This window comes from Martes martes, assembly GCF_963455335.1.
Source record: "Martes martes genome assembly, chromosome: 9".
NCBI classification, from domain to species: Eukaryota; Metazoa; Chordata; class Mammalia; order Carnivora; family Mustelidae; genus Martes; species Martes martes.
The window spans coordinates 132,749,091-132,767,116 of record NC_137896.1 but is presented as its reverse complement, the minus strand read 5'-3'; the positions used below and the strand labels follow the sequence as shown (position 1 = coordinate 132,767,116).

At 42.5% G+C, this 18,026-nt stretch overlaps 1 protein-coding gene across 1 annotated transcript in view; it reads left to right on the top strand.

Annotated features, from left to right (window-relative positions):
• CPSF3 (cleavage and polyadenylation specific factor 3) overlaps positions 1-18,026 on the top strand; it is a 45,470-nt gene that overhangs the window by 17,902 nt on the left and 9,542 nt on the right. The window contains exons 8-15 of the mRNA XM_080812760.1: positions 3,955-4,130; positions 5,360-5,518; positions 6,321-6,467; positions 9,322-9,474; positions 11,326-11,434; positions 14,019-14,117; positions 15,226-15,320; positions 16,826-16,913. Coding sequence (XP_080668886.1) covers positions 3,955-4,130; positions 5,360-5,518; positions 6,321-6,467; positions 9,322-9,474; positions 11,326-11,434; positions 14,019-14,117; positions 15,226-15,320; positions 16,826-16,913 — 1,026 coding nt within the window. The remainder of the gene's footprint in view (positions 1-3,954; positions 4,131-5,359; positions 5,519-6,320; positions 6,468-9,321; positions 9,475-11,325; positions 11,435-14,018; positions 14,118-15,225; positions 15,321-16,825; positions 16,914-18,026) is intronic.

Genomic DNA, 18,026 nt, shown 5'->3' with positions numbered 1-18,026 from the left:
CTGATTCCTTTTCTGAACCAGGACTGCTCTACTCGGTTGCTTATTCCTTTCCCCCTAAATTCTCCCTTTCGATGTAGCATAACGGACAGGATGGTCATTGGGACGAGTGGTTTCAAACCTCTTCTGTGTTCTAGCCATGTGATCTTGAGGCCAAGTTATTTAACTTTTCTTTGACATTTGAAATTTGTCCATAAAAATACAAAAAAATAGGAGAAGTGATATGACCTTGGGATGTAGTATGCATTGCAAGGTATTTGAGAAATAAATAAAAGTGTATAGAAAACTTTGACACTATTAACTTTAATTACATCTGTAAAAACATGAGCAGAATAAACCAGAGGGCAAAGCAGGAAATAGATTTGTCACGTGCATGACAGGAAAAGTCCCTATCCTTCTACAGAGTTTTCACTAATAAGACAAGTAGAAAAAATAACATTCCCAACTCTTCAACCTTTTTTTAAGCCTGTTTCCTAAAATCTGCAGGATGGAGATGAATCTTCATAAGGTTGTTTTTAAAAATTAGAAATAATATGTAGGGTATCTGGGTGGCTCAGTCGTTGAGTATCTGCCTTCGGCTCGGGTCATGATCCCAGCATCCTGGGATTGAGCCCCACATGGGGCTCCCTGCTCAGTGGGGAGCCTGCTTCTCCCTCTCCCACTCCCCCTACTTGTGTTCCCTCTCTCGCTGTGTCTCTCTCTGTCAATTAAATAAATAAAATCTTTTTTAAAAAAAGGAAATAATAAATGTAAATTGGATACTAGGCATTTAATACATTTCCTAAATGCAGGTGTGCCTAGGAGAATAAATGATATCTTTTGGCCATTCTACTCTTACAATATTTTGGAATTTCATGAGAGTTTTTGTCCAAAATGAGACGTCCTTTAAAGGTGTATTGCCCACACAGTTTTCCTTTTTTATCAGAAACTGGCAGCTTTTTAAAAAATATAGTCAAACAATAATGTGACTATCCTGTTTTTGGTTTTTGTTGTTTTTAAAGATTCTATCTATGTATTTGACAGAGAGATATCCCAAGTAGGCAGAGAGGCAGGTGGGGTGGGGGGGCGGGGTGGGGGAGCAGGCTCCCCGCTGAGCAGAGAGCCTGACTTGGGACTCGATCCCAGGACCCTGAGATCATGACCTGAGCCAAAGGCAGAGGCTTAACCCACTGAGCCACCCAGGCACCCTGACTACCCTGTTTTTGAGTGTTCAGTAACAATTTTAACTCTGGCAGTCCTATTTTGTAACTAACAAAGTCTGACTACAAAAATCCTAATTTTGATAAGTCTTTGAAATATTGAGAGTACATTTCTATTTAAAGCTATGCCAGAATTTAGTGTCCCTCTAAGGTAATAAGTTACGGTTTGTTACTCACCATAAACTTCTATTGAATTGTTTTTAAAAGCTTCCATGTGATCACAATATTCTTTTCAGGAAATAAGTTTTGATTTTGTAAGCTTAATTTAGAGCCAGGCTAATTTTCTTGAACTCTAAAATATGTTTAACAAAATGAAAAGGCAACCTACTGAATGGGAGAAGATATTTACAAATCATACATCTGATAAAGGGTTAATGACCAAAATATATAAAGAACCTGCACAACTTAAAATCAAAAAACAACCTGATTTTAAAAAAGGGCAGAGGACTGGAAGAAACGTTTTCCACAGAAGACATCCTGATGGCCAACAGGCCCATGAAAAGATGTCCAACATCACTCGTCATCAGGGGAACTGCAAATCAGAACCACAGTGAGATACCACCTCACACCTGCTAGATTGGCTATGGCTATTTCCAAAAAGACCGAGAAAAAAAAAAAAAGATGTTGGTGAGCATATGGAGAAAAGGGAACCATTGTGCACTGTTGGTGGGAATGTAAATTGGTACAGCCACTGGAAAACAGTTTGGAGGCTCCTCATAAAATAAAAACTAGAAAGGCCATACAATCCAGCAGCCCTACTTCTGGGTTTTTATCAGAGAAAATGAAAACACCAATGTAAAGACATAGTTCATTGCAACATTGTTTACAATAGCCAAGACATGAAATGACCTAAGTGTTCACTGATGAATGAACGATAAAGAAGATGTGGTATATAGAGACAATGGACAGTGTTTCTCCGCCATAAAGAAGAACTGTCTTGCCATTTGCAACACATGTGGACCTAGAGGGTATTAAGCAGCGAAATTAGTCAGAGAGAAAGACCGTATGACTTCACTTAACATGTGGAATCTAAAAAAAAAAATGAACAAACAAACCAAACAGAAAGAGGCTCTTGGATACAGGAAACAGACTGTTAGTTAACCAGACGAGGGAGGGCTTAGGGGTCAAGCAAAATAGGTAAAGGGGATTAAGATGTACAGACTTGGGACGCCTGGGTGGCTCAGTTGGTTAAGCAGCTGCCTTCGGCTCAGGTCATGATCCCAGGGTCCTGGGATCGAGTCCCGCATCGGGCTCCTTGCTCAGCAGGAAGCCTGCTTCTCCCTCTGCCTCTGCCTGCCACTCTGCCTGCCTGTGCTCGTTCGCTCTCTCTCCCTCTCTCTCTCTCTGACAAATAAATAAATAAAATCTTAAAAAAAAAAAAAAAAACAAAACAAAAAAAAACTTGAAAAAAAAAAAAAGATGTACAGACTTCCACTTAGACGATAAAGATGTTTCGGAAATGTGATCTACGGCATAGGGAATATAGTTAGTGGTATTATAATAACTGGTGACTGGTGATAGCTAGACTTACCATGGGGATCATTTTGTAGTGTATAATAAATACTGAATTGCTGTGAAATACACCTGAAACTAATAGGATATCATATGTCAAGTGTACTTCAATTTGAAAAAAAAAATGTTAGCCTAGCCAGGGCTGGGCACGTAGGAAGCCTTCAGAGCCTGGAAATCCCTCCCGAGGCTCCATGATAGCCTCTGCCCCTTGTCCCAGAGCTAGAGCACAAGAGAGGCCAACATGTGTTGAATGCAAGAAGCACCCTTTCGAATCAGAGGCTGCATCCCAGAGCCTTGGACCACCCGTGGGTATCAAATCTTAGCTGCCCACATTCTGGTGTGTGCATCTTGGGCAAGGGATTTGTATCTCTGAGCCTCTGTTCCTTCTGTACGGTGTGGTCTGTGGGTGCCGACACTCTGGGAACCCTGCTCAGCATGCCCAGTAGACGGCAGCCGCTGCCGGTGCTGCTCGCCATCCCTGCCTCCGAGCTGCAGAGCCACTAGGGAAACCAAGGGGCAGGAGGTAGAGCCCGGATTACAAGCAGCCTACAGCAAGCTGACTGACTGAAGCGAGACTGAGTGTACTGGAAGGTATTCGTGTCCCCAGACCATCCAGCATGGAACAGGGCCTCTCCTGTGGGCAGGAGGCAAGATCCGCTAGGAATGTGTCCCAGGAAGGACCCCCCACTTACTGTTACCTGGGTATCCACAGGCAGGGCCAAGGGCCAGGCCCTGTGAGAGGCCTACCAGGTGCACAGCCACAAGGACGAGGCCTCTTGCTGAAAGGCCCAGAAGGGACCGGAGAAAGGAGGTGGCCTCAAGGGAAACAACCAAGTTGCAACACCAGTACCCCCATCCCCCCCTTTCCATCCCTGTGCACGTCAGTCTCTTAAATGTGGCTTACCCTTAACCAGGGTGATAATTACTGCAGACGTAGCGGCCATGTTGAACAAATTGTGAGCTCGTAATTACAAATTGTATTTCTAACACTCCAGGGGGTTCCAAACCTTGATTATCTTTGCTGTTAACACATGAATTAGTCATTTGTAGAAATTGCGAGAGAGGGAGATAGATATACGTAGTTGTGTAAATGTGTAAGTATTTATATATATAGTTTTGTAAATCCGTATATACATAATTCTATGCTTTATTTCTTGGTTGTCTGAATTTCTTAAAATTCATTTATTATTTGAACTTTTTACCCCACATAACAAAATGCAATTTGTTTCTTATAAAATCTGTCTAGATGAGTACTGGCAGAATCACCCAGAACTCCATGACATTCCCATATACTACGCATCCTCTTTGGCCAAGAAGTGCATGGCCGTGTACCAGACGTACGTAAATGCCATGAATGACAAAATCCGCAAACAGATCAACATCAATAATCCCTTTGTTTTCAAGCACATTAGTAACCTCAAGGTGAGTGCTGGAGAGGGACCCGGGATCATAAGTGAGTCAGCAGCACTCACAGCTGCCTGCCATCCGTTCTGGGGCCCAGTCCTTGCTGGGGTCTTGCTGTCTCTAGCCGGCACGTTTTTCTGCGGGAAGACAAAAACTTAGCAATTGGCATTCTTTCCCGCTTCAACAGCTTTTGCCCCTTGTTCCAAGTCTGCATACATTCTCAGTATTTACCATGCTGATTAAGTTGGGTCTCTCTGCCGTAGAAACAGAAAGTCCTGATGAGAAAAATATGTTACATTATATATTAAGTTTTTCTATTCTTACTCTAACCTAATCATCTTTTTGATTCCCTTTGCACCTTCCATGTATGAAAAATTCCGTGTTTACTTTTGTAGAGCATCCAATAAACAACAAAATCTTATTTTCTTTCGTTAAAAAAATAGTTTTAGGGGCTCTTGGGTGGCTCAGATTGTTGGGCGTCTGCCTTCGGCTCAAGTCATGATCTCCAGGTCTTGGGATCAAGCCCCACGTTGGGCTCTCAATTCAGGGAAGAGTCTGCTTCTCCCTCTCGCTCTGCCTCTCCCCCTGCTCTTGCTCTCTCTCTCTCTTTCTCTGTCTCAAATGAGTAAATAAAATCTTTTTTAAAAAATAGTTTTAGAAAAATACTGTTTTGTTAAAACTAATGCTTTAATCTTACAAATGATGCCCCAAATAATTGAGGTTATAAGTCATCTTCTAGTTATAAATAGGCTCTATTCATAAAATGCTGTTTTTTAAGTTAATTTTTAAGAATTAGAGCCAAGTTTTCCCTAGAAACAACATTGGACTTTTTGGTTGGATTTCTAGGCCAGCTCAAAATACTCATGAAGCACACAAGGCCATTGTGAGTGGGGAAAATTCTTTCCGAGTTCTGTCTTGGGCAGATAGAAAGCCGTTTGACTCTTGCTTTTTCCTGCCCGCAGATCTACAATGAAAATGATCCTATTACTGCCCATTAATACCAGCAGGAGACTTAAAAGGTCACTGTGAACTAACTGCCTTTTATCACTTTGATCCTCTTTCATTCCTAGCCTAAATTGTTTAGGATCTTAGAAACTGGACTTAAAATATTTACTAGTTTCATCGAGACCCTTTCAGTAGTGTGATTAATCTTTTTACCTAGCTTTTTGTTATTCTTTAAAAACGAGGAATGCCTTGCCGAACCCTGGTACTCAGCATGCCTCTACCGTTCCTTTTTCCCCTCCTAGAGCATGGATCATTTCGATGACATTGGTCCCAGCGTTGTCATGGCCTCCCCAGGCATGATGCAGAGTGGCCTATCCAGGGAGCTCTTTGAAAGCTGGTGCACGGATAAGAGGAACGGCGTCATTATAGCAGGGTACTGTGTGGAAGGGACACTTGCCAAGGTCAGCCATGGTCTTAGACCACTGTGTTATTCCTAATCAGAATTGCCAAGGTGGCACATTAAAGCCTGAGAAGCGCCCATCCGGTCTCAGTAAAAACTATGGAAAGGAACTGATTTGAGACAAATGCAAAAACATGGATGCCTTCATTCACTGAAGAAGAAGTTTGCCAATGTGTCCTCTTGAAAAAAGTCACAGGAGGTGTCTGGGTCGATTGCCTATCTTCCTACTGATACACACAGTCGATGCTAGCTCGGGGATGTGCACATGGTAGGAAATGCGTGCAGAGCTCTAGAGGCCGTTTCTGAACATCCAAGCCTCGCATCCTCTTATCTTCTCTTTGTAGAACTTGCCTTATTTTTTAAAATACCTTTTGATTCCCCATTTTGACCGTTTTTTATTACTTTAGGGTATTCTCAAGTCACACAGTGTTGATCATGTGTTTAAAATAGATTTCCAGAACAGAAACACATCTGTCTGAAAAGTGACTTTTATAGCAGGACAATAGCTGGGAATCCAAGTTTGCCTTTCTGGCCATAAGTTACAATTGCCACTTCCAGTACTCCAAGTACATTGAATTTTAGTTAATCTACTTACTTTCCTAATTAAATATTTGCTTGACCAAGAAAATAAGTATTTGATATTTACTAAGTCAATGGTTAGAATGCTTTTCGTGCTAAAGGTCCCAAATTTAACGTAAGAGTTTGTGGCTGCATTAACAAATAGAAAATGTACTTTTCTTTTCTGATTGGGTAGTTTATTTGCTTTGTTTCTTTTATTTTTGTTTTGTTTTGTTTTTTAACAGCATATCATGTCTGAGCCAGAAGAAATCACTACCATGTCTGGACAGAAGTTACCACTGAAAATGTCTGTTGATTACATTTCTTTCTCTGCTCACACAGATTACCAGCAAACCAGTGAATTTATTCGTGCTTTGAAACCGCCTCATGTGGTTAGTCTATGACTTTGACTTATAACATTAAAGAGGAAGAAAACATACCCCAGAAACCGCAGCTGGTTTTCAAATCAAACACTGCCTGTCATTAAGGTGGCCTTTTTCACAAAGCGTTTCTGGGAGCACTTGGACCTGGCCTTTGCCGTTCCCTTCTGAGTTAGGCAAGCTGTGCACTCTGTCTCCATTTACCCGAAGTCCCTCATCAGATCCCCTAATCCCAACTCCAGTGCTCTTTCTGTCATTTTCTGCAGCCTCTCCCGCAACCTGGGAGCACAGGCTTTGCTTGTGCTGCTTGTTTTGAATCTCAGCTCCATCTCTTACATGCTGGGTAACCTTGAGCAAGTTACTTAACCTCTCTGTGCCCTATTAGTAATTAGGGATAAGAATACCTCATAAGGTAATTGTGAAGAAGGCATGAGAGAACATAGATCTAAAGCATGTAATATGGTGCCTGGCAGGAAGTAAAATGCTTAATAAAATGGAAAGAAGAGAAAGATCCTATAATAGTAAAAATTAAAGATCCAAATAGATATGAAATCACATAGCTCCTTACTGATGTGATTTGTTTATATTTGTAAGTTTCATGTAATACAAAAGTAACAATTCTGTTTTGGTGGGATTGGGGAGGGATAAGGGGAAAGCTAAAAAAAAAAGTATTTTTTTTTTTGAGTATTTTTAATCAACAGAACACTTGGGGAATTTTGGGCAGGGAGGATCAGATGAGGTGCCCTTTCTAGATTTATTGAAAAGTAGTTTAGAGGAAATAGCCTTTTGCTAGTCTTTTTCTCCTTAAATTTTTTCATTGTGGTAAAATATATGTGACATGGAAGTCGCCATTTTTATCTGTACAATTCCATGGTGTGCATCACAATCACAGTGTTGTGCAACCGTCACCGTCCCCTATTCCCAAACTTTTTCATCGCCCCAAACAGAAACTGCCTACTCAGCAAAAATTCCCCATTTCCTCCTCCCCAGCCCCAGGTAACCTCAAGTTCACTTTCTGTCTCTCTGGATTTGCCTGGCCTAGACAGTGCATGTCAGTGAAATCCTACAGCACTTAAGGGAATGCGTTCAAGGTCCGTCCATATAGTCGCACGAATCAGACTCCCTTCCTCTGCGCGGGTGAACAACGTTCCGCTGTCTGTATAGACCACACGCAGGCACGCTGTGTACACACGCCCCGGTGAACCCTGGCCTGTGAGCATCTGTGTGAGGCCCTGTTCTCCCTCCTTCAGCATATGAACCGAGGAGTGGGCTCGCCGGCTCGGGGGCTCGTTCGGCTTCGCGAGGTGGCTGTGCCATTCTGCGTCCCCCCGTCCCCCCTCCCCAGGCAGGGCACAAGCGTTCCCATTTCTCCGCATCTTCGCCAACACTTGCCGTTTGCCTTTTGTAATCACAGCTGCTCCTAGTGAGCGTGAAGCGGCATCTCGTTGTGATTTTGGTTCTCACTTTCCTAATGACTCGTGGTATGGAGCATCCTTTCGTGTGCTCTTCTGTTCATTTTTGAGTTCTTTCTGGCCCGGGAGTCCTCGCAGGGCTTTCCCAGTGGCCCTTACTCAGTAAGCAGAGTCTTGGGTGGAGAAGGATCTCTCGCCTCCTCTTTGGCTTTGCGAACTGTCGGATTTCGTGACGTGTGGGCCCCTCCCAGGCCCCCTGTGTGTGTGGGTCATGGAAGCGCCCGCCGGCGAGGAGGGACCGTATTGCCCTTTTTGCTGTCTCCATCGCCTCTTCCTCAGTCCCATTTCATTGCTCTCCAGGCTCGCTCTCTGCTGACAGTTTAAATTCCTGGATTGAACTCGATGCTTGCTTTCCTTCAATAACCAGGTCAGCAAAAGTATGATCTGCATGATAGAGTAACAATAGTGTTAGGGGTAATGACAAGTAACAGCTAGTGTTTATTACTTACCGTGTGCCAGGTACTGTACCCATGTTTTAAGTAATCTCTCCACCTGACATGGGGCTCGAACTCACAACCCTGAGCTCAAGAGTTACATGCTTTACCGACTGAGCCAGCACGGCACCCTGTACTCTGGTTTACGTGCATCAACTTGCTTACCCCTTACAACCAACAACTGTTTGTAGATGTTAAGTGACTTGCCCAAGTCGACATAGCTCAGAAATGCTTAAGGAGCCAGGATTTGTGTTTGAGTGCCAGACCTCAAGGTCGGGGCTCCTTACTCGGCCATACGCCTCTGCCCGGTAGTGATTGCCGGGTAGGATTCTGTGAGCCCAGGCGAGAAATCATCTACCAGGAGTCTGTAGGTTAAGAATGATCTGTCTTGTAAAATACAGATTATAGAAGTGAATGGAAAGAGGCCGGTATCTAATACAGTTATTGTAAATACCCCTCAAAGGTAATTTCATTTGGTTCAGAAATATCTTATTTGGTATTACTATAATAAATGGAAGAAAATACCAGAAGTCTTTTTCTTCCCCCATAAGAAACTTCTTTTGAATGTCTTGTATTAAGAGACCTAAAGGAAACTCTGCATTAGTAAGAGTAGCAATGGTTTCGTGCAAGAATCCTGCATCTGAAGCTGGCGGGGGTTACAGACGTCATGGGCGCAGTCCTTTACAGTCGAGCATAGAAGTCTGGAAAAAGTCCAGCTTCTCTAAAGTCGTGTATCTCACTAGTGGGAACACCTGAAGTAGAAGGGTCTTTACTCTCTCTTAAAATAGTTCCGCTTCAGGATTTTTAAAGCCAAACAGAATGAAAATAAGTGTACTTCAAAGTTGTTAAGTTTAATAACGTCAAGTATATGTCTGTTTCACATACTGAAGTCAGGTGGGGGCCATCGTGAAGCCGCACTCAGGATGTTTCCCTGTGGTCTCTTACATTCATTTTGTGTAGATTTTAGTCCATGGAGAACAAAACGAAATGGCCAGATTGAAAGCAGCCCTGATTCGAGAATATGAGGACAACGATGAAGTTCACATAGAGGTTCATAATCCTCGGAATACAGAAGCTGTGACCTTGAATTTCAGAGGAGAAAAACTAGCCAAGGTAACAAGGTTGTAGTTTCTAATCTTATCCAGGCCTTTCTAAAAGGAAATGTATGCTTCTTAAAAATAATAAGACTTCTTTTCATCAAAGCAAGATATTGTCCTTAATGATGATTTCTGTCTACTTAGTATAGTATAAGAATTTTATCCATATACTTTTTTAGGTCTTCTGGTCCTACTAATTCATTTCTTCACACAGAAAGTTTTCAAGTATTTTAGATCTTAGTGCAGTTGAATTTGATAGCTTTTTTTTCTAGCTTTTTGTTTATTTTTTAAGATTTTATTGACTTTTTGAGAGTGGAGAGAGAGAATGTGTGGAGAGGGAGAAGGAGCCTCTCTGCTGAGCAGAGAACTCAATGTGGGACTTGATCCCAGGACCCTGAGATTATGACGTGAGCCAAAGGCAGATGCTTAACCAGCTGAGTCACCCAGGTGCCCCTGAATTTGATAGCTTCGTAATCCTCATCTCCACTTCCTTTTCTTCCCTGTGTCTGAGAATAAACAAATACTTATTACTATATCTAATACAGTGTTCTGTGCACTGCTGGTTCTCCAGAAGAATCCAAAGATGGCTCATGTGTTTAAACATAAATGTGGAATGATGGAACATATAAAAAAACCTTAAAAAATTTGTCCATTTGTGATGCAAAATATAGTGTTTTCAGGATTTAAAAATAAAATAGTTAAAAAACTTACCTGAGGGCTCCTGGGTGGCTCACAGTTGGTTAAGCCACTGCTTTCGGCTCAGGTCATGATCCTGGAGTGCCAGGATCGAGTTCCGCATCAGGCTCCCTGCTTGGCGGGGAATCTGCTTCTTCTTTTGACCCTCCCCCTCATGCGCTCTCTCTCTGTCTCTCTCTCTCTCTCTGTTATTCTCTCTCTCAAATAAATAAATAAAATCTTTTTTTAAAAAAAAGTCTTACCTGAGATTTTAGAGGGATGCTGTAAAGTTTCTGTATTTGTCCTTCCTGTTAAGACTTTTTTTTAAAGATACGTCTAAGGAAAAGTTTCATGATTTATCTGAAGTTTTAAAGATCAGACATGTATTAATGAGCAACTTTATAGCAATTCTTGTAATATATAGTGAGCCAGATGTGAGAAGGCTAAAGGACGAATATCCTTCCTTGCAGTTGAGTTCATGAGGGAAAAAAGTCAGCAAAAGCTAAGATGTGAGGCTTTTGTTGCCAAAGAAGGACAGATGATTGTGTCTCCTCCTCAATTAACTCCTATTCACAAAACTTTCCAGCATCCAGTTTAATGGAAGTGACCTTGTACCTATAGAAAAATGTATTTAGTTACGAATCTAAGAATTGAATTTCCCAAACTCTGCTGGTTGAGATCTGGGGAGGAAGGACTATTTTATAGTCAGACAATTTAGGAGAGGTGGAGTTGAACAAAATTAAGCTGATTTCTTTACAGCAGGACTTTTCAGAGTTTTTGTTTTTTAATTTTTTTTTTTTTAAGATTTCATTTATTTATTTGACAGAGCATGCATGCAGGCAGGGGGAGCAGCAGGCAGAGGGGAAGCAGGCTCCCCACAGAGCAGAGCCTGATGCAGGGCTCGTTCTCAGGACCCTGGAATCATGAGCTGAGCTGAAGGCAGATGCTTGACTGAGCCACCGAGGCGTCCCCCAGAGTTTTTATTAGGCCATTATGCATTATAAACCTTCGAGAAACATATTAAGCAGCATTTAACAATTTTTTAACTAGAGGGGCACCTGGGAGGCACAGTTGGTTAAGTGTCCAACTTTTCAAATGCCTGAATGTCATCATTATGATTGAGTAATCTGAATAATTGCATTTTCCAAAATTCTATTTCCTCCTCCTCCTTCTTTTTTTTTTTTTTAAATAGGTCATGGGCTTTTTAGCAGACAAAAAACCAGAACAAGGCCAGCGGGTCTCGGGAATACTTGTTAAAAGAAACTTTAATTATCACATACTTTCTCCGTGTGACCTCTCCAGTAAGTATACCATTAAATGTCAAATATAAATTGATTTTTACATTGAAAGAAAATCTATGAACACTTCTCTTCCTAGTGGCCAGATTTTAAGTAACAGCCACGTAATAAAAATTGAATTACTAATCCACATAGTGTTTGAATTCTTGGTGACCTTTTTTCTTAACTGGGAGCATAAGTTCACCTCCAAGGTTAACCACTCCTGCTGACCCTTGACAAGCCTGTTTTCCACCTTTCACAATGGAATCGTCATACTTTTATTTTCTGAAGTAACTGGACTCCCCACGTGTCCATTTTGATCCTTAAGACCTAGACTTTCACATCGCTTGCTGGGCCTCTATGTTGTGTGCCTGTGTAAATGCTGGGGGCCATTACTTTTGCAGTACGTATGGGATTAGGTTAAATAACTGTGCTCCATTTTATGCATATAGCGCTAATAGAGTATGAGTGCTTTATGAAAGGAGAAGAAAAAAGAAAGATGAAAAATTTAAAAATAAACAAAAATTTAAAGAAAGAGAATGTGATGAGGCAGGTGAATAGAACAAAGTCATACACTAGATTTAGGGTGTATTTTGGTCTGTTAGAAGAACCTACATCCCAAAATTTTAAAGAAAGAAAAACTTATATGTATATAAAAACTAAGGTTAAAGACAATGAAGGGATAGAACCTGACTGTAAAAATGAAAATTAAAAAAGATTTTTTAAAAAGGGAATTGATAAGAAGTTGATTGAAAAAGGAAAAGAAGAAAAATTCAGAAAAAAGAGAAAGAAAATAATAAAGAAAAAATTCAACTTTGGAAGACTAAAGAATCATGGGGAAAAGCCATGAATTCTCTGTGCTGTATGTCCCTAGCTCTGAAGTTCTCTGGGTCTCATTGATCGGTGACCTTGGTCTTGGCTGGATGTTCTTGCCGATCTTCTGGGGGAGGGGCCTGTTGTGATTCTCAAGTGTCTTTGCCGCAGGCAGAATTGCCCCACCCTTGCCAGGGTCCAGGCTAAGCAATCTGCTGGGGTTCGCTCTTGGGAGCTTTTGTTCCCTGAATGCTTTTCGCTTTCTGTCCGGCTTTGGAGGCCGGGAATGGGCAGCCTCCCAATCTCTGTCCCAGAGCCCCAGAGCCGAGAGCTCAGGGTCCTACTCCTCAGTGCGCCCTCAGAGAAAAGCAGTCAATCCCCCCGGTCTCCCTGGTCTCTGGCTGCTCTCTGAGCCCACCCGGCCTGTGACCAAGCCTTTCTGTCTCTGGCGCCCGACCCCGTTTGGAGTCTCCAAACCCAGCACATTCCTGCCGTGCTCCCATGCTATGCTGCTCCTCCCGGAGGAGGAAGGTGGGTCTCCCGGATCGGCCGCTTGTGGGGTCCCTGCTCAAAGAGTAGTGGCCCGAGTGTGCATCGGATCATGGTTTATGGCAGCCCCGAGCTGAGAGCCCCCCTCGGCTCCACCTCTGCAACCAGCTTCCCTGCTCCGATACCTGGGGGCTCTGCCACCCTCAGACACCCCAGGTCTTCCTGTCACCCTAAGGGTCCTGAGACCACACTGTCCCAGCAAGGGTTCCACGGCCTGCCTAGCCTCTAGAGCAGCATCCCTCCACGGAGCGGACTTTTAAAAGTTCCGATTTTGTGCTCCGCTCCTCTCTCACTTGCCGGCAGCCCCCTGACGGAGGCTCTCCCCGCCGGCCCCACGGTCTGTCTTCCCATATATCTCCTCGGATTCACCTCTCTGCACATTTTGCCTTCCAGAAAGTGGGGGCCTTTCTGTTCCTAGAATTGCTGCTATTTTCTTCTGTCTCCTGTGGAGGTCATAGGTGTTCAGAATGGTTTGATAACTGTCTCGCTGAAATTCTGGGACCAGGTGAAATTTAGACTTCCTGCTCCTCCACCATCTTGGACCGGGCCTGCAGAAGGACAAGGAATAGCAGCGTTTAGGTCGTCCTCTGTGAGCTGGGCCAGCCATCAGCTTTAGCGCATGATGCGGTGCGGTATACTTGTTCCCCTCTCCAGCAGTGAGAGCAGTCTTATTCTGAGCCTTGGGTGCTGGAGGGTGCCGGGTGCTGGAGGACCAGAGATGCGTTACAAAGCCCAGCCCCATCCCCTGGAAAGCTGCCTCATGAGAGAAGCATTCTTGTCCAGAGCTGGTCACCGTGCTGATGAGTGACACAGAGAAGTGCCTAAATATATGAGGAGAGAACTGGTCTAGAAGAGTCGAGAAAGGTTTTGCAGACCAGGCAACATTTGTACCTTGCAGTGAAGGATTGTCAGGAGTAGCCAAGCCCAGAAGACAGTGGAGGACAGCTGGCATACTGGCTTGGACACCTTCAGGGACCTGATGTTTCCAGGGCAGTGAGACTGCTGTCGTACAGCTGAAGCATAAGCTAACTAGTCAGGGAGCAGGGGTGGGCATAGGGAGTTAAGGGGGGGAATGTAGGGGTGGGAACAAATTAAGGAGCATCTACGCGCTTCCAGAAAAACATGTTCGTATTTACCTTGCTTTAACTCCCCTCTGTCCCTGTACATGCAGATTGTAGGTTGCAGATTGCATTTTGTGCAACTCGTAGTGTTACTTAAAGTGTATTTATTCTCATTTCCTCTTCAGATTATACTGACTTGGCCATGAGCACTGTGAAACAGACCCAAGCCATTCCCTATACCGGCCCTTTTAATTTGCTCTGTTATCAGCTACAGAAATTGACAGGTGTGTATATTTGTTAAAATGCACCAAATTGTTTTCTGCTTTTGAGTAAGATACGTGTATATTTGGGAAAGGATGTTATTAATTTGGGTAATGGTCCAGGAATTTGTACAAATTTTATTTGCACTTTGCTTGGACATGTTATCAGCTTTAGGTGAATTTTTGAAAATGTACTCATAAATTTTTTTAATTATGTTATACTTTTTATCCTTGATTCACTGAAAATTCTAAGAACATCCGTAATCTTTGCTCCGTGTGTTTAAAATCTGCTGTTGTAAACTATTGCTAAATTTCATCTCTTTCTTTTTCAGAAAATAAGTTTTCTGGTTCCATCAAGTATCAGTCTATACAGCAGGTTTTAAAAGAACACATGACCACTGGCCAAAGGCCAGTAGAACAGTAAACCTGTTCTGTTTTCATATTAGACTATTCTGAGTTAGAGATTTTTGTGCATGAACATTATGAGGGGCAATAACTAAGTTAAAGGGTGTGGGTTCCCTCTAATAAGCGGGAACTGTGAGTAACAAGTTACATTTTCTATTAATATGGTCTTCATAATTCAGATAGCAAAATACCACCATAAAATAAACCAGTAGAAAGAAAATCTTTTTTTAACTTCACATCCTCATGTCAGAATTTATAGGTCTTAACACAGAAAGTTAATAAAATATGTCTGAATTAACCCTTAATTAAAAGGTTCCTGGGGGGACCAGAAAAGTCTCCTCATAGCAGAATATTCCTATAGAGTGATGAAGGCAGAAGTGACTAGTTGGTAGTAGCTGACTAGTCTCATATTAAATTTTAAGGTGCTAGTGGGTAAATCTCTTATATAAACACAGATGTTTGACAGTCACCAAAGTTAGTGACTGATAAAATGTTGAAGGTCCGAGGTAAATCCTGCTTTGTTATTTTTTTAATACATGTTGAGATATTTCAGTTGCTACAAACATTCACATAAAGCTTAGTTATTTGAAATCTGACCACATAAATGAGTAAATTAACTTTTTTATTATGTATCAAATTTATTTCAACTGTCTATAAACGAAATAATGATGCCTCTGGAAGATTATCAGAAAATTATATACATCTTGATGTTATTTCTTTTTCTCAGGTGACGTGGAAGAATTAGAAATTCAAGAAAAGCCTGCTCTGAAAGTGTTCAAGAATATTACTGTCATACAGGAGCCAGGAATGGTGGTGTTAGAAGTAAGATAAGATTATTTACCTTAACCAGGAGGGGGAAAATTTTTTAAGACTTCACATATAATTGTACAGAAAATTTGTTTCTTCTCAATCAGGAAAAATATATAATGTATGTGCATATTTTTCTTGCCCAAATCAGCTTAAAATATGACACAGCTGGGCATTTTCTATGAGTTCCAATAACAGAAACTAATATCAGGGGCACCTTGGGTGGCTCAGTTCGTTGAGCATCCAACTCTAGATCTCGGCTCGGGTTTTGATCTCAGGGTCATGAGTTCAAGCCCCACGTTGGGCTCCACACTGGGTGTGGAACCTGGTTGTAAAGAAAAGAAAGGAAACTAATATTAAATTAAGGCTTAATATTTAGTATATGTAGTGAATATAGGTCTCATGTGAGAAGTTTCAACTAATTCTGAGATCGCCCAGGATATCTTCAGTTATATCAAAAGAGCCCACGTTCTCAAGATAAAAATCAAATTCTATTACATTGAAACAAATAGACTGGTCATGCAGCACTCTTTAGAGAGTGGAATTTTAAAAATTCAAATAAGCAAAAGTAAGGTCACCCAAATACACAAAGGCTAGAAACCGTTGAGTATGGTTCCTACTATTAGAATTTTAAATTCCCACTGGTAGAATTTGGAACCCAGACACCAAATTAATTTGATGGTTGATTTTGATAACTTGGCACCTGTTAAGTTTGGAGAAGGACTTTCAGAGTGAATCCTGGGACTAAATGATCCAGGGAGATACCTCTTCTGTTCCTCTGCTTTGGGGTAGAATCTGATGTAACTTCCCCATCCAGATGGTCCACTGTTCTGTTCTTACACATTTTTTTTAAATATTTTAACCATTTCTTTTAGAGAGAGGGAGAGAGAAAGCACACATGTGCAAACTGGGAGAGGGACAAAGGAAAAAAATCTTAAAGCAGACTCCCTCCTGTGTGTAGAGCCCACGTGCAGGGCTCGAACTCACGACCCCAAGACCACGACCTGAACTGAAATCAAGAGTTGGACCCTCAGCCAACTGAGTCCCCGGGTACCCTTACACATTAAGGAAGGCATTTGTTCCTGAAGTAATTCACCTGGTCCCACCCGAGGAAAACGGTCTTGGAGCCCTGGGCGTGTGCAGGAGCAAAGGGTCCTAAGCTTCGTGTGGGAATCCAAAGAAAGTGTTTAGAACTACTGCTGTGTGCTTATGAGGCCCAGTGCTCAGGGATCTGCTTTTGAGTCCCAGCACCGGAGTTACTGCTGGGTTAGCCCATGCAGGTGACCTCTGAAAAAGGAAGGTGTTCCGAGGGTCAGGTGAGGGAATGCCCACAAAGCCCTTGCCGGGAAGGCTGTGCTCAGCACATCTTAGAAAAGCCCAGCGTTGTTAATTTCAGTTAGTTTCACAGTCAGAGAAAATGCACAAACAGGTATGTACAGTCCGTGGATGAGCGGGGAGCTCTCACGGCTTTTGTGGTCAGCCCTATTCACGCCTTCCTAATTCTGCCTTTTGCTTCGCAGTGGCTGGCAAACCCTTCCAATGACATGTACGCAGATACAGTGACAACCGTGATACTGGAAGTCCAGTCCAACCCGAAAATAAGGAAAGGTACGGAATGATTGCATTTTGATCAGTTGATTCTTTCATGTCTCCCATGGTCTGCGAATTAAAAAGCAGAAGACAGAATCCTAGAACTTGAAATCTGCTTGTTCTCCTCCTGTAGCCTTCAAGGTACAATATGTATGTAACACTGCATGTCACTTACATTTTACTTCTTATCGTGGGTCTTTATTTGTGCTGTTGCCTGAAGTCTGGTTGCCCTGAACACTAGGATAAAATTCCTTAGTCACGGTCCTCTCAAAACCAATTTTTTTTTTAAATTTATTTATTTCACAGACAGAGATCACAAGTCAGACAGAGATTACAAGAGGCAGAGAGGCAGGCAGAGAGAGAGGGGGAAGCAGGCTCCCTGCCGAGCAGAGAGCCCGATGCGGGGCCCGATCCCAGGACCCTGGGATCGTGACCTGAGCCGAAGGCAGAGGCTTTAACCCACTGAGCCACCCAGGCGCCCCTCAAAACCAATTTAATCAGAAATTCCAAACTACTGCTGAACAGAGCTAGCGTGTCTAGTAAGAGAATCTGCAGCCGTCTTGGGGTTTGGTGAAACCTATGGAAGAGAATGGAATCTCCCTTTAGGGCAGTTTCGCAGTCACTTTATGTTTCCTTTTTTAAGTCGCCATATTCAATCACAGAAGACACTAGCGAAGACAGGTGTGTGATTTCTTTACAGCTGTGTCTATTTTACGCATAATTCAGGGTAACGCTTCACTGGCATGGAAGGTAACCCTTGAAGAGTTTGGGGAAGCCTCCCAGCCTTTACCCTTCTCCTGGTACCAGGTCTTGTCCTCTGAGAGAACAGTTCTCTGTCCTGAAATTACAAAAAATAAAGAAGTAGGTAGTGTTTGATTGCAGGAGGAAAAAACGTTTCGCTGGATACTTCACGATCCATCGTCTTGTAAGTGACTGCGTCTGTATAACGAAATGAATAAATACGTAGACAGATCTAAATTATTCATCTGAGGTGCTGGTAAGCATTTGAATTTGTTTTGAGGAATAGTAAAACATGGTGAAAACGTTCATGTGGACACCGCTGATGAGTTGTGTTCGTTGAATTGGCTCTTGGGGAACGGACGCCCCCATGTGCGTGTCGCGTGGCGGAGG